At 17.3% G+C, this 13,756-nt stretch overlaps 2 protein-coding genes across 2 annotated transcripts, besides 20 other annotated features; both read left to right on the top strand. All coding sequences in view use genetic code 6, as the record gives it.

Annotated features, from left to right (window-relative positions):
- Positions 1-479: 479 nt before the first annotated feature.
- Positions 480-522: a microsatellite.
- Positions 512-572: a microsatellite.
- Positions 573-834: 262 nt separating this feature from the next.
- Positions 835-930: a microsatellite.
- Positions 842-943: a microsatellite.
- Positions 944-1,435: 492 nt separating this feature from the next.
- Positions 1,436-1,470: a microsatellite.
- Positions 1,471-1,677: 207 nt separating this feature from the next.
- Positions 1,678-1,851: a microsatellite.
- Positions 1,678-1,852: a microsatellite.
- Positions 1,679-1,852: a microsatellite.
- Positions 1,679-1,854: a microsatellite.
- Positions 1,685-1,856: a microsatellite.
- Positions 1,691-1,821: a microsatellite.
- Positions 1,704-1,852: a microsatellite.
- A 2,458-nt stretch (positions 1,857-4,314) lies between the features above and the next one.
- Positions 4,315-4,342: a microsatellite.
- Positions 4,315-4,366: a microsatellite.
- Positions 4,319-4,358: a microsatellite.
- Positions 4,340-4,412: a microsatellite.
- A 167-nt stretch (positions 4,413-4,579) lies between these two features.
- On the top strand, positions 4,580-9,464 carry IMG5_120680 (n-terminal domain protein; the record flags this gene model as incomplete). Its single annotated transcript, XM_004032475.1, has 3 exons — positions 4,580-4,921; positions 4,977-8,040; positions 8,088-9,464. The coding sequence occupies exons 1-3, from the start codon at positions 4,902-4,904 to the stop codon at positions 9,462-9,464; spliced, it is 4,461 nt and encodes a 1,486-aa protein (XP_004032523.1). The 5' UTR covers positions 4,580-4,901.
- Positions 7,742-7,780: a microsatellite.
- Positions 9,465-10,340: 876 nt separating the features above from the next.
- Positions 10,341-10,411: a microsatellite.
- Positions 10,412-10,484: 73 nt separating this feature from the next.
- Positions 10,485-10,519: a microsatellite.
- Positions 10,520-12,408: 1,889 nt separating this feature from the next.
- Positions 12,409-13,021, top strand: IMG5_120690 (hypothetical protein). Its single transcript, XM_004032476.1, has one exon. It carries the CDS (start codon positions 12,525-12,527, stop codon positions 12,873-12,875), a length of 351 nt encoding a protein of 116 aa, XP_004032524.1. The 5' UTR covers positions 12,409-12,524; the 3' UTR covers positions 12,876-13,021.
- Positions 12,669-12,859: a microsatellite.
- Positions 13,022-13,756: the final 735 nt, after the last annotated feature.

A 13,756-nucleotide genomic window follows, 5' to 3' on the forward strand; every position in this document is an offset into this window, starting at 1 on the left:
ATTGTTCTTATTTATATATTAAACTTTAAAAATATGATATTTTTAATAATTATAAATTGTTGATTATTTTAATATATTTATGAAAAATTATAAGTATATAATAATAATATAGATATTTTTTTTTATAATAATTATAATTTAAATATTTAATAAATATTATATTTTTAACAAAATTTTATAAATATATTATAAGAATGTATTTTTTAATTTTAATGTTATAAAAAAAAATTACTTTCGATATATATTTAATAATTAATAGTATAAATTAATGAGAAATTTAAATATTTAGATAAATATAATACAATAATAAAACATATTAATTATATAAACAAATAATATTTATTAAATTAATATTACAAATAATCAAGAATAAATATATTTATAATTAAATCGTTAATAAAAAATATTAATTTAATAATTAATTTAAAATTATAAATAAAAATTATAATTATAAATATAAAACATTTTATTTAAAAATAAAAAGTAATAAATTAAAAAGTAAATAATAAATAAAAAGAAAATTAGAAAAAAAAAATGAAAAAACTAAAATTAAAAATAAGAAAATATAAAAACTTTTGTAAAAAAAATATTTTCAAAATAAAGTTAAAAATAGAATTTATAATATAAATAATATTTAATTATATATTTTAATTGTTAAAAGTGTAAGTAATTAAATAAACAAATATTAAAAAATATTAATTAATAATTTCTAAAAAATAATAAAATCTAAAAGAAAACAAGAATAAATTAGATGATAATTTAAATTAATTTAATGACAGTATAGATCAATATTTTCATCTATCAATTGATATAAACAATACTGATCAATAACAAAATAATTAATAAAATAGTAATTAATAATAATAATAATAATAATAATAATAATAATAATAATAATAATAATAATTATAAGAATAATAATAATCATAAGAAGAATATTAATTTAATAATTATTCAACTTGTTATGATATGAATGACTCATTTAATTAACTTTTGTAAGATTAAAACGTTATAAAGGATCAAATTTATTATTAAAGAAAAGCACATTATCAATAATTATAAATATTATTTTCTAAACAGAAATTATAATAAAATTATATAATAAAATAAAATGAAACCTAATTTATAACAAAAACTAAAAACAATTTCAAAATTTTAAATATAGAAAATGAATAACATAATAAAATAAATAATATGGTAATCAAAAAAAGAGATTCAAAATATATAAATTATGAATTTATGAGAAAAAAGAATTTAAATATGGATATTATTACAGCTAACGAATATATTAAGAAAAATTATTCGTGTTAATTTAAAAAATGTGCATGCTAAAGAATTATTAAATAATAATAAAGAATTAATTTTTTCGGAAAATAAAATAACTATTAAAAATTTGAATTATCTACTATTTTTGAGGATGTTGCTTATTGATATTTTTTTTATTTATTAAATCTTTTTTAATTAATAAATTATACTTATTATAATTTATAAAAATATGTATTTAACAAAAATATATCATAATTATTAATTTATTAAGGATTTTTTTTTAAATTTATTAAGTCTTTGTATAATAAATTATTATTATCTTTTTATATAAAAATATATTTGTTTAAAGATAAGAATAAATTTTATAAAATATTAAAAGATATAAAAATTATTCCTAAAAATATTAAAAGGAAAAAACAAAAATAAAATTAAAAGAAATAAAAATAAAAATAGAATTAAAAAATAAAAATAAAAATAAAATAAAATTAAAAAAAGATAAAAGATAAAAATAAAATAAAAATTAAAAAAAAGATAAAAAAAAAAGATAAAAAAAAAAAGATAAATATAAAAAAAGATAAAAAAAAAAATTACATATAAAGTTATATTTATATATAAAATTAATATTTTATTTGATAAAAATAATTAATAATCAACTTTTAAGAAAACACTTTAAATATATGTTAATGAAATTTAAAAGCTATTCACATAAGATTAAGAAAATGCATTAAATTAGATTCGAATTATGGTTTCAATAAAACTAAAAATGTAATTAGTTATTACAAAAATATATTTTGTGACACCGAATCTGATATTTCATACATCCTAATATACTATGCCTCAGTGAAATGGTGTTATTTATATGAGTATATAATATTAAATAATTACTTTTTTACTAAATATATTATCTAGAAATATACTTCTGATGTGCTTAAGGGTCTTAAATTTCTTACATAATAAAATATAAATAATTTTGTTCTAAAATTTAATTATTTTTTTATTTTTGAATAGTGAAATTTTAAATTTAATAAATATTATTGATTCATATTATATTTTTATTTTATTAATTGAGCTTTTGACAATAGTTAATAAGCACATACTTAAATTGGTATTCTTTATTATACTTTTCCTGAAGTTTTTAAAAGCTAATATTATGATTACAAATGTGAACCTACTTCCCCTTTCAGTAGTAATTCATTTGAAGATTTACATAATATAATAATAAAGAGGATAAATCTAATAAATCTATAAAAATACAGATTATGTTTATAAAATTTCATTTAAAGTTGTTTAAAAGTGAATACTAAAATAAACTTAATAAAATTTATTTTAAAATTATAAAAATTAAGTTTTTTGTAAATTTGAGATAGTTAAACTAAAAAAAAAATTGGAATATCTTAATGGAATTTTTCAAAATCCTAATATTAAAAATTACTCGTTTTTTAGAAAAAATTAATAATTTAAAGAAAAAATAAAAGCATTATCAGCTTTTTTGTTAAGGGTCTAATAAACAAAGTCGTTAATAAATTGAAATAATAAAGAGGTCTATTTTTATTTCTCTAAAATTAAAAATAGCTTAATGAAATTTAAGTTTTTAGAAGTTCAATGACAGCCTTTAAAAAAAATCGTAATAAGTTCTAATATTGGTCTGTATAAATTTTTAATAATATATGTTTTTGCTTTATTAATTTTTTTCAAATAAATGGATTATATCTTATCAAGAATTTTAAAAACTTATTCAAAATAATTTTTACATATTTTCATATATTGTTTTAAATAATAAAAAATATTAGTTTAAATTGAAAAAAAACTTTTATTTTAATTATAAAATGAATTTATATAGTAATGTATCTATTTAAAATAATACATTTGATATAAATCATATTTATATGTCAAATTTTATTACAAATATTATATTTTTATTATTATTTCTATTCATATTGCTATTTTTTTAATTTTATAAAAACATTAAATATAATTAAAAAGAAAGAACAAACTAAATAATATTTAAACTAACAGTGTAATAAATATTAATTACAGATTGACAATGAGATTTACACTAAAGAGTGTATGATAAAAATTAATTTATGGATAAGGGATGCTTAAAAATTAAATAATATATTTATTAAAAATATTGTGAATTTATTTTTTTAAAAGAAATTAAAATAATGAACATAAATATTTCAATAATAATAGAAAAACTATTCAAATAGTTAAGTAAAAAAAAAATAGAGCAGATTATTTTTCTTTTCTAACTAAATAATTCAGATTCTGATATCGATATCGATTATTGTGAATTGAGTTACATCTCTCTATAATTTTCAGCTTAAACTTAGAGAAATTTACTTTGTTATACTAATTTTAAAAAAATAATAATAATTAACACTTTTTAAATATTCTTAAAAATAAGAAAAGTAATGTGTATTTTATAAAAATTGTAAAAAATATTAATAGGATAATATGTATTAAATATGGAAAAAATTAATTAATCGATATGTTATCAAAAAATAATATAAAAATTATGATGAAAATTTTTTTTATGATTAAAAATAAAATAAAGCCTCTATTAAAATAGAAAATAGAAATAATTTTAATATAGTAAATAATTTATATTAAGATATTATTATTTTTATATTCAAAATAATTTATATTGATTAATATTTTATTTAATAAATAGTTATTATATTTTTTTATCTTTTTTTTTCTTTGTTTATATATAATAGCTATTTATAAAAACTTTATTTATTTAAATTTAATATATTAAATTAATATTAAACATATTTTTTTTTTTATATTAATTATAAAAAATATTGAATATTATAATACTATATTTAAATATATATAGAAAATATGGCTAAATACTATAAATAATAAAAATCATTAAATAATATAATTTTAATTTTATTTTTTAAAAAAAAAAATGAATAAAATAATAACAATAATTATATATACATATATTATAAATAACTCATATAATATAAATAATTTTATTAATTATGAAAAAATTGTAATTATTTATTTAAACTTTGAAAAAATAAAATTAAGGCATTCAAAATAAATTAAAATAAATTAAAATAAAAATAATATTAAATAAACAAAAATATATGGATAAACAAAAATTAAATCAATATACAACATAATTAAATAAATCTTTATAACATTTATTGAACATATTTGAAAAAAATAAAGCATGGGCTGATATTGGGAACTGGTTATATAAAGTGGAATAAGCTTTTAAAGAGAATCCAAGTCCATTTATATTAGATAAATTAAATTTATCAAAAAGATTAGCTTAATGTCTAAGTCCAATACTTCCTTAAGCTATTAACTAAGCATCATTAGAAATATATGAATTAATATTTCGAAATATAAAATAAATATCAAATGGAAATATAGAAGAATATAAAAAATTATTTTGTGAAGATTTTGCACTTTATAGCGTCGGATTATTTCCATTTTTTTAAAATGCTTAACATAAAAATAAATGCTATTATCTTTAAATTATCAATAAATATTATTTGCCTTTAAAAAGAGATCTTATACCTTGTATACCTGGGCTTGTCCTTTCTATTTTACCTGGTTTAGAAGAAAATAATGAAGCTTTATAAAAACATGTAATCTTAACTTTATAAAATATTATGGATTCTTGTGGAAGAAGGTATTTTAAATAAATTTAAAAATATATATATATATATTATTATTTTTTTATAAAGATATTTTATAGGAAGTTTATGGATGGCTATAATGAGAAGTCAAAGAGGAAGAGGATAGGCAATTAAATTTTTGATGAATAATCTTCCAAAAGCATTAGAGGATGAAGAGGAAGATATTTTAAGTAAATCTTTAGAAGAAGTGTATTAAGCATAAGATGAATAAAATAATGATATCACCAATAATAATAAAATAGATAATAATAACAAAACAAATATTAAAACATAGAATAATTTATAAAATAATAATTATATATCAAGCAATGATAGTCCAAATAAATAAAATGAAGATAATTAATAAAATAATTAATACTGTCCAAATAATTTGGATAATTAAGCAAACATTAAAAAAGAATTTGAGAATAATAGTCAAATTTAAATAAGAGAAAATTTAAAATTCATAGAAGAATAAATAAATGATAATTCATGGGAAAACAATTACCCAAATAAAAGTACATTAATAATAAATACAATACTTTCATGTTTATAAGATGAAAACCAATTAGTAAGACGTAATATATTAGATTTGATGTGTTTTCATTTAAAAATTACATAAGATGATATATTAGATAAAAATGATAAATAAATTTTGGTTGAAGGTGTACTTTAATAATTTATTTAAAAAAATGTGTCTGTCATTAGAAGAATTAATATGTGGCTTTTCGGAAAACCTGATAGAGATAATAATTATAAAATAAATGAAGAAAAAAATGCTTTTGTTATTGAATTAATTATTACTGGTTTTTGTAATATTATTTAAAATGAAAAATAAAATTTTTCCTTACCTTTAAAAATTATACTTAATTTCTTTATAGAACATGAACTTATTATTTAATTTACATTATAAAAACTTACTATACCTATTATTTAACATATTTATTAATATAATAAAACACCTGATGTTATCAAAACAGCTACCCGTTTCCTTGAGCATGTGAAAGATTATATTAATCTTTTTTTAAAAGGACTTTCTGATTACCTTTTGGAAAGTATTGAATAAAAGAAATATGAAGAATCTTTATTGATTGTCAACCTGATTTACTTTCTTTATTAAAATCTTCTTAAGCCTTCTGAAGGAATATTGGATTAAGAAAAAGCTCATTTTTGTTTAAAAGAAACGCTTTCTGGGCTTTTTGAAGGTATTTGTATAATAGATCAATAGTAATAAAAATTAATGGAAACAATTTTAAGACTTATCAGTTATTTAATGGAAAGATTAGCGCAAGTAAATAACATAAAAGAGGAAGAGATTGAAAAAAACAAAGATTTATTAATTAAAAATGATGCTAGTTTTGAAAAATATCAAAGTATTTATTACGTTAATTTCACTAAAAATGTTGAAAATATAAATAATTAGAAAATTTTTAAGCTTTCTTCTTAAAATTTAATAAGAGGCCAGAAGTTTATTTTTGAGAAAAATAAAAAAATGATTGTCTTGCCTGAATGGTTCACATGTATATCTTAATGTATTCGTTTAAACAATCCTTCTATTTCATTGATTGCAATTGAGTCAATGATAGAAATCCTTATTAGTGAAAAAATAGATCCTATATACGAACAATTAAAAAACCTTATACTTGAAGAGGCTAAATAATCAAAAAATTCTTATAAAAATTTGCTTATTTAAAATAATTATACTAAACTTACCCTCGAAAAATTATGGTCATTGCTTGATTTTTAGCATTTCTATGATAAAATTATTGATCTCATTGTCAATTTTTCATTATATTTTCCACATCATTTTAAAGAAGTGGTTGTGAATAGTTTCTAAACTGTATAAATAACCTAAAAGGAATCTTCAATAAGAAGATTTGCGACTTTCTGGAGATTAACAGCTAATCATTAACATCATTTTGTACTTCTTTAAGATTTAAATAAAGTTGGATTATTCATTATGTTAGATTTTCTAGATCATGAAAATCCGTTGGTAAGATATGCTGCAAAAAATTGGCTTATTGAAGGTATTCCTTAATTTTACAGAATTCTAGACCCTTTATTTGAAGTACTTTTGTAAGGTAATTCTAGCTTTTATATAACGGAATAAAAATAACTTTTTTATACATAAATATATGAAACTAAAAGAACTAATGAGACTTTGAAGAAACTTAAAAGCATATTGGTTATTACAAGTAATGTTTTTTTAAAATATATAAGTACTATTGTAATTAGCGGATATTTAAATTAAATAAAAAATCATTTTAATTCACAAATGAATAATAGTAATAATATTTTAGGATTTTAAGAATCTCTTGTGTAAAAAAATGATAAAAAAATCACTTATTTGGATCTTTTGTCATTCCTCTGTCTCAAGTTTATATAAGGTTAAGTTTTGGAAAGCTTTTCGCTCAAATTTTAGCTTGAAAATGCAGCTGTTAATGCCTCTTCTTGTGAATTTTTAGAACTTCTTATAGTACATATAGAAGATCCACAACTTTCAATAAATCTTTGTGAGTATCTTTTGGAGCCTTTAGTTAAAACTCTTTCTCATAATGTGACTAATTGTGATTATGTAATGTAAGTTTAATTATTGAATTTATTCAAAACAATATTTTTTAATTCTTCCTATATGAATAAGAACTCGAAATATGTCATTAAAAATAAATTAACAAATATATTGACATCTAAAGTGTTTCTTTAAAGCATTTTGAAAGGCCTTTTTACACCTATATCGTATGTAAGAGGTTAATTTATTAATTTTTTAAATATTTGTATACCTCTAATAAGTTCATTTGTGCATCATCCTGTACTTACGACGATTATTAAATAAATAATGTAAGCATATTTCTAATTAATTAAGGATTTTTCTAGATAAGAAGTGTAGGAGTAAGAATAATAAAAAAACAAAAATGATTAAAACAAATATAATATTGAAAATTCTAACTTTTATGAAATTTCAGTTGTGCTTGAAGGCGTTAAATGCATTCTTTAATTTTTCTTAAATATGCCTACATTAGAAATTATTGAAGCGAACAGAAATAAACATTAATAAAACGCTATTTTAGATACCCTTAAAACTGTATTTTCTTTTGGAATGTATTAATATTAAGATTAAGAAAAAGAAACTAAAGTTATTTAATTTTTAATTTATATAATAAAAAAATAAAATAATAATAGATTACTTTTGAAAAACATATAGATACATGCAATTGTTTAATTTATGATATAAAATAAGTTATTGAATTATTAATAAATAGTTGGTAAAGAAGTAGTGAGTTTACAATTGAATTTAGTATTTATGGGATAAGATAATATGAATTTGAAAGATATAATATATTGAATAATAATTTAAATGAATTGATCAAATAAACACATTAAAATAAGTATAAAGCTAAACTTTTGATAATTTAAATAATAAAACCTTTATTATTTTAATTTACTACGGAAGTAATGAATTCAATAATAATTCTTTGGAATAGAGAATGTGCATTTAAAGTGCCTTAAAGACTCGATTAACTAAACGAGAATGAATTTTAAAGTAAAATGATAGAACTTTTAAGTGTATGTAATATACCTCTTGAATAAATATTAGAAGCAATAAACTAGAGTTTTTTAATCGAAAAGATAATAAATTTTTATAAAATTAAAAATCATAAAGAAAAGAAAAATACAATAGTTTGTAATTACGAAATGAGTTAATTAGAAAACAATTTATTATTTTTTATTTATGTAAATTTAGCTTATTCTTTTGTAGATTCGAATCGTTTAAAAAGAGATAATTTATTTAATTTTTGGAATTCCTTAATTAAGCTTTTAAAAAATTTACTTCCTTCTAAAAATCCGAATACTGTTTTATGGATTATGGAAATTTTATTTACTGCAAGTAAGAAATATTCCCCCAAAGAAATTTTATCTGATAAAAAATTGAAAAAAGAACTTCATGATTTGATTTAAGAAAAATTTATTTTTGTTTCTTTGTGGATTTCTTCTTCGCAAATTTAAATCCTATTTAATGAACCTGTTTTAAACTCTTAAAATAATGCAACCTACTCTAGTGAACAAGATAAGAAAATCAAATAATTATTGCTTACAAGTCTTTAATAATATAAAGTTTTATCTCCTTTCACACCTATTATTTATGACTCTATATTAAATTCACTCAAAAGTTAAGAAAATAATTAATTATTAGATGATCTTGAAAGTACAGAAGAAATAAAAATTTATAATAAATATAGACTTTTTATGTTGGAAAGCTTAAAAACATTTGGATTAGAACTTCTACAAAATTGCTATCCATCAGAAAGAACAGATCGAGTAATAGGAAAAGTGAAGGATTTTATGGAAAATATTTTTAATGTAATGGAAAACAAAGGAAACTAGAATTTACTTTATTTATAGAGTAGTTCTTAATTATTATATATTCTAATAGAAAAGTCTCCTTTATTAATAATTAAGGAATTTAAAAAGAATATATTGGAAATTTTTAACAAAGATAATTTTTTTCTTGTAATAAATAAACATTAAGATATTGGAGCAAAATTATTGACAATGTGATTTCTTTGGATAAGTAAAGTGACCTTTTTTATGAATATTTAGAAAAAGTAACTCTTTCGACTTCTTTTTTTTCCAAAGAATAAACTGAGAATAAAAAAAGAATTAAATCTTTTAAAAGAGTTTGCTTTATTATATTTGCAGGTTCCAAAGATAAATATTATGATAGATTAACTATCCTACTCGATAAAATATCCGAGGTAATTAAAAACGGAGAATCTGTACATTCATCATTACTTATTTTGATTCTTTTTTGTATTAGAATACTTATCCTTAGATTATCTGGTACTAATTTGAATGCTCTTTTTTAACATTTATGGCCAATGCTTTTAACCTTACTTATATAGATATTTTCAAAATAATAATAATATAATAATTCTTTGCCAAAAAATCCTAATCTAATGCTTGCTGGGCTTAAATTAATTGAAATTCTTTCAGTTTCTTAATTAGACGAGTTCTATTTGCATTAATGGATTTTTATTTTTGATTATTTCGGTTTAAAAATTTAATCCGTAAAAACTCTTGATAAAAACCGAAATAATTATTAAAATCAAATCACTCCGTTTAATTTTTAACCATTTGTTTCTAATGTAATAAATGAATAGGAATTTAAAATATCTTATATTAATTAAAAAATTAATGATTTCTAAAAAAATAATTAAAGGAAAATTATAATTACATAATGTAAAGTAGATGATTAAAATGAGTTAAATGAATAGGCTTTGAATTTATGTTCATATTTAATTTCTAATAATGAGTCAAGGACAGAAGCTAATCTTGATTAAATCGAATCTATGATAGAAGAAGATTTTATTAATCTAGATGAATTTATATTGAAAGTTTGAAATTATATACAAAAATATTGAATTAATTTAAATATATATATTTAATATTATAAATTATTATATTTTAATTATAGTCATTATATATTTTATTAACTTATTATATATAGTTTTAAATTAAATTAATTTCATGCCCAGAAATTATTTTAATAGTTTTTTATTTTTGGTTAAATTTAAAATTATAATTAGTTTTTTTTAAATAATTAATTTTATTTATGTTATTATAATATATTAATTGTATTTAAATATTTATTTATAAAAAATTATTAAATAAGAAAAAATATTTTTAAAAAAATTTATACTTTTTTACATAAATATTATATTATATATTAGAATTTTCTTATTTTAAATTAACTATTTATAATAAGAATTTCATTTCTGAAATAAAAAAAAATAACTACAATAAAATTTAAACTATTATATTCGAAGAAAAAAACGCTTATATTTTTATATTATTTAGTATTAATTTTTAGAATTGTTTTTAGATTTAAGTTAAAAAAAAGGATTAGTATTAAAAATTTCAATAATATTCTTCTTAATATAATTTTGTATTATATAAATGCAATTTAATAAAGTTATTTTTATTTTTTTAAAAAAATAATGTCTATTTAGGTCTTAAAATTTTCGATTTTTAAAAATTAAGAAAATTATCAAGTTATAAATTTTTATATTTTTTATACTAACTAATCTTTTTTAAAATAGAAATTTTTATTTTTATTATATATATATATGTTTTTTATATTTTCTGTATTTATTCGAAAAAAATATTTATTTATTTCTAAATAAAAATATTTAAATTATTATATTTATTTTTTTTAATTTAAATATTATTTTTTTTTTTTATTTTTATTTTTATTACTATTAGATATGAAAAGATTAATTTAAACCTATAATTTATTCTTTACTTTATAATTAATTTATATATTTTTTTTTTTTATTTTTAAATAATTTAATAATCGCCTTCAATATTTTAAAAATTATTTATTCATTATATTTGTTTTATTTAATATGTTTTCGTAACCATTAAATTATTTTATTACTTTTAAATATAAGTGATTAAAATTATTATATATTATTTATATAATTATTTGTTTATAAATTAATTTACTTCTTTGTATAAATTAATTTAATATAATTATTTTTAAAAATAAACTGTAGTTTTAAATATGAAAATATAAGAATTCATAAGTAATTTTGATCTTTTTGGAATCGATATTAAACTAAAGTATAAAAACAAAGACTAATATAGGACATGTGTTGGAGGATATATAAGTATAATAGTATGTTCAATAATATTATATTAATTTTACAAGTTAAGTGAAGACTTTATTTATTAAAAAAGTATAACAATAACCTAATAATAAGAATATATATTTCCAATAGAAAAAGAGGACATAAATCTTAATGCATTTAATTTAGCAATAGGAATATAGGATTAAACATGGAGGAATTTTATAGATAATGAAATATACACATTATTAGCTGAACATGTATAATAAATAAATATTTTTAATGAAGATGGTTAATAAAATGATTCATAAACAATAAAACGTTAAATTAAAATGGTAAAATGTTAAGAAAATATGTTCAAATAATAAGAAGTAAAAACTTATTACCGTAAATATTTAAGTAAAAAAGATCTATATTGCATTAGCCCTGATGAATAAAATCTGTTTTTATAAGGTGATTATGATGATAATCTATTTTCATATATTAAATTTTCATTCGCTATTTGTAAAATTTAAGAAAATAATTAAAAATGTAAACCTTACGATGAAATAAGTAAATAATTAGAAGGATCCTATTTATCTTTTTATCATGTTAATAGCATTTCTACTCCTAGAAATATAACTCATCCTTTCTAATATAGTATGAAAGATTAATTCTTTGCTACTGATATAGATGGTTATAAAGAAATTTATTCTTAGTTTAAGCCTCTTTATACAAATTCTGATTATGGAATATTTACTAGTTAAAAGACTGTTTAAAAGTCTTTATAATTTGCAATTAATGTTGAATATGTATTTATTTATATATTAATTTATTTTAAATTAAAAAAAATTAAACAAGAAGAGCAAGAAAAAAGACAAATAATTGTTTGCTTCACTTGTTTTTAGAATGGAAAAAGGAAGTGCTACTGTAATAAATCGAAGTTATAAAACATTAAATCAATTATTTAGTGAATTAGGGGGTTTTGCAAAAGCAATGATTTTTTTGGGCTATGTTTTATCTTATCCAGCTTAAATTTTATTATTTAAAATAAGCGTAGTGTAGAAAATTTTTAACTTTTAATAATTAGAAGAATAGAATAAAGAAGATAAAGAGTCTTATTAGGATATTCCTAAATAATAGCAAGTAGATAAAAGTGTTCATAAAGGTATTAATTAAAACTATGTTCATGAAGATATTAATTAAAACTGTGTTCATGAAGATAATAATTAAAACTGTGTTCATGAAGATATTAATTAAAACTATGTTGTCCATGAAGATAATTAAAACTGTGTTCATGAAGATAATTAAAACTGTGTTCATGAAGATAATAATTAAAACTGTGTTTAAGATTAGTAAATGAAATCTTAAAAAATTTTAAAAATAAAAGCGAAAAATCGAGTTTAAACATATTTTGGATTTAAATTTAATGACAAAAGAAATCCTTTAAAAAGTGCGACTACAATGGTAGTAGAAAATAATAAAATAGATAATTAAACGATTTATAGATAGTCAAATAATATAGTTTCTTTAAATAATTTTAATAATTAAAATTAAGAAAACTTTTACTTTGCTAAAAAAGATAAAAAGTTATTCAAATTAAATTGTTTAGATTTCCTAATGTATTACATATTCCCTTGTAATCGAAAAAAAAAATTTTAGATGATTAATTGTAAAAAATAGAAAACTATCTAGACACTATATAACTAATTTAAAAACTTTAAGAAATAGATAAGCTAAAGTATCTTCTATTAGATAAAAATTAGTTGAAATTATTTGAATATTTACCTAAATAAATTGTTTATATAGATAAAGATTTAAACTTAAAGAAAATGAGTTAACATTTAGATAATGAAAGTGTTATAGATTTCTTTCCAGATGAACAAAAAACAATTTTAGATAAAGCAAAAGATGCTATAGATGCATATTAAGATGTAATAAAGAAAGAAAATTTAAATTTTATTGATAAATAATTATTAAAATATATTGACTTTAAGTTTATTGAAGATAAATTTAAAGATTAAAAATTTAATTTTAGAAAATTTTTAGGAACACAAACTTAATTAGCATTAGGAACTGACAATCATTATATATAAAATGATATGATTTTTCATGGTAAAAGTAATAATTATAAATCTAGATAAGCTAATAATTGTAATTTAAAAGATTAAAAGTAAGAATTTGATTTTCAACTTGATTTTATTAATGAAGGGAATAAATAAATTAATTTACCTTATATTAATT

Source organism: Ichthyophthirius multifiliis (genome assembly GCF_000220395.1).
Source record: "Ichthyophthirius multifiliis unplaced genomic scaffold scaff_1120509250965, whole genome shotgun sequence".
NCBI lineage: Eukaryota > Ciliophora > Oligohymenophorea > Hymenostomatida > Ichthyophthirius > Ichthyophthirius multifiliis.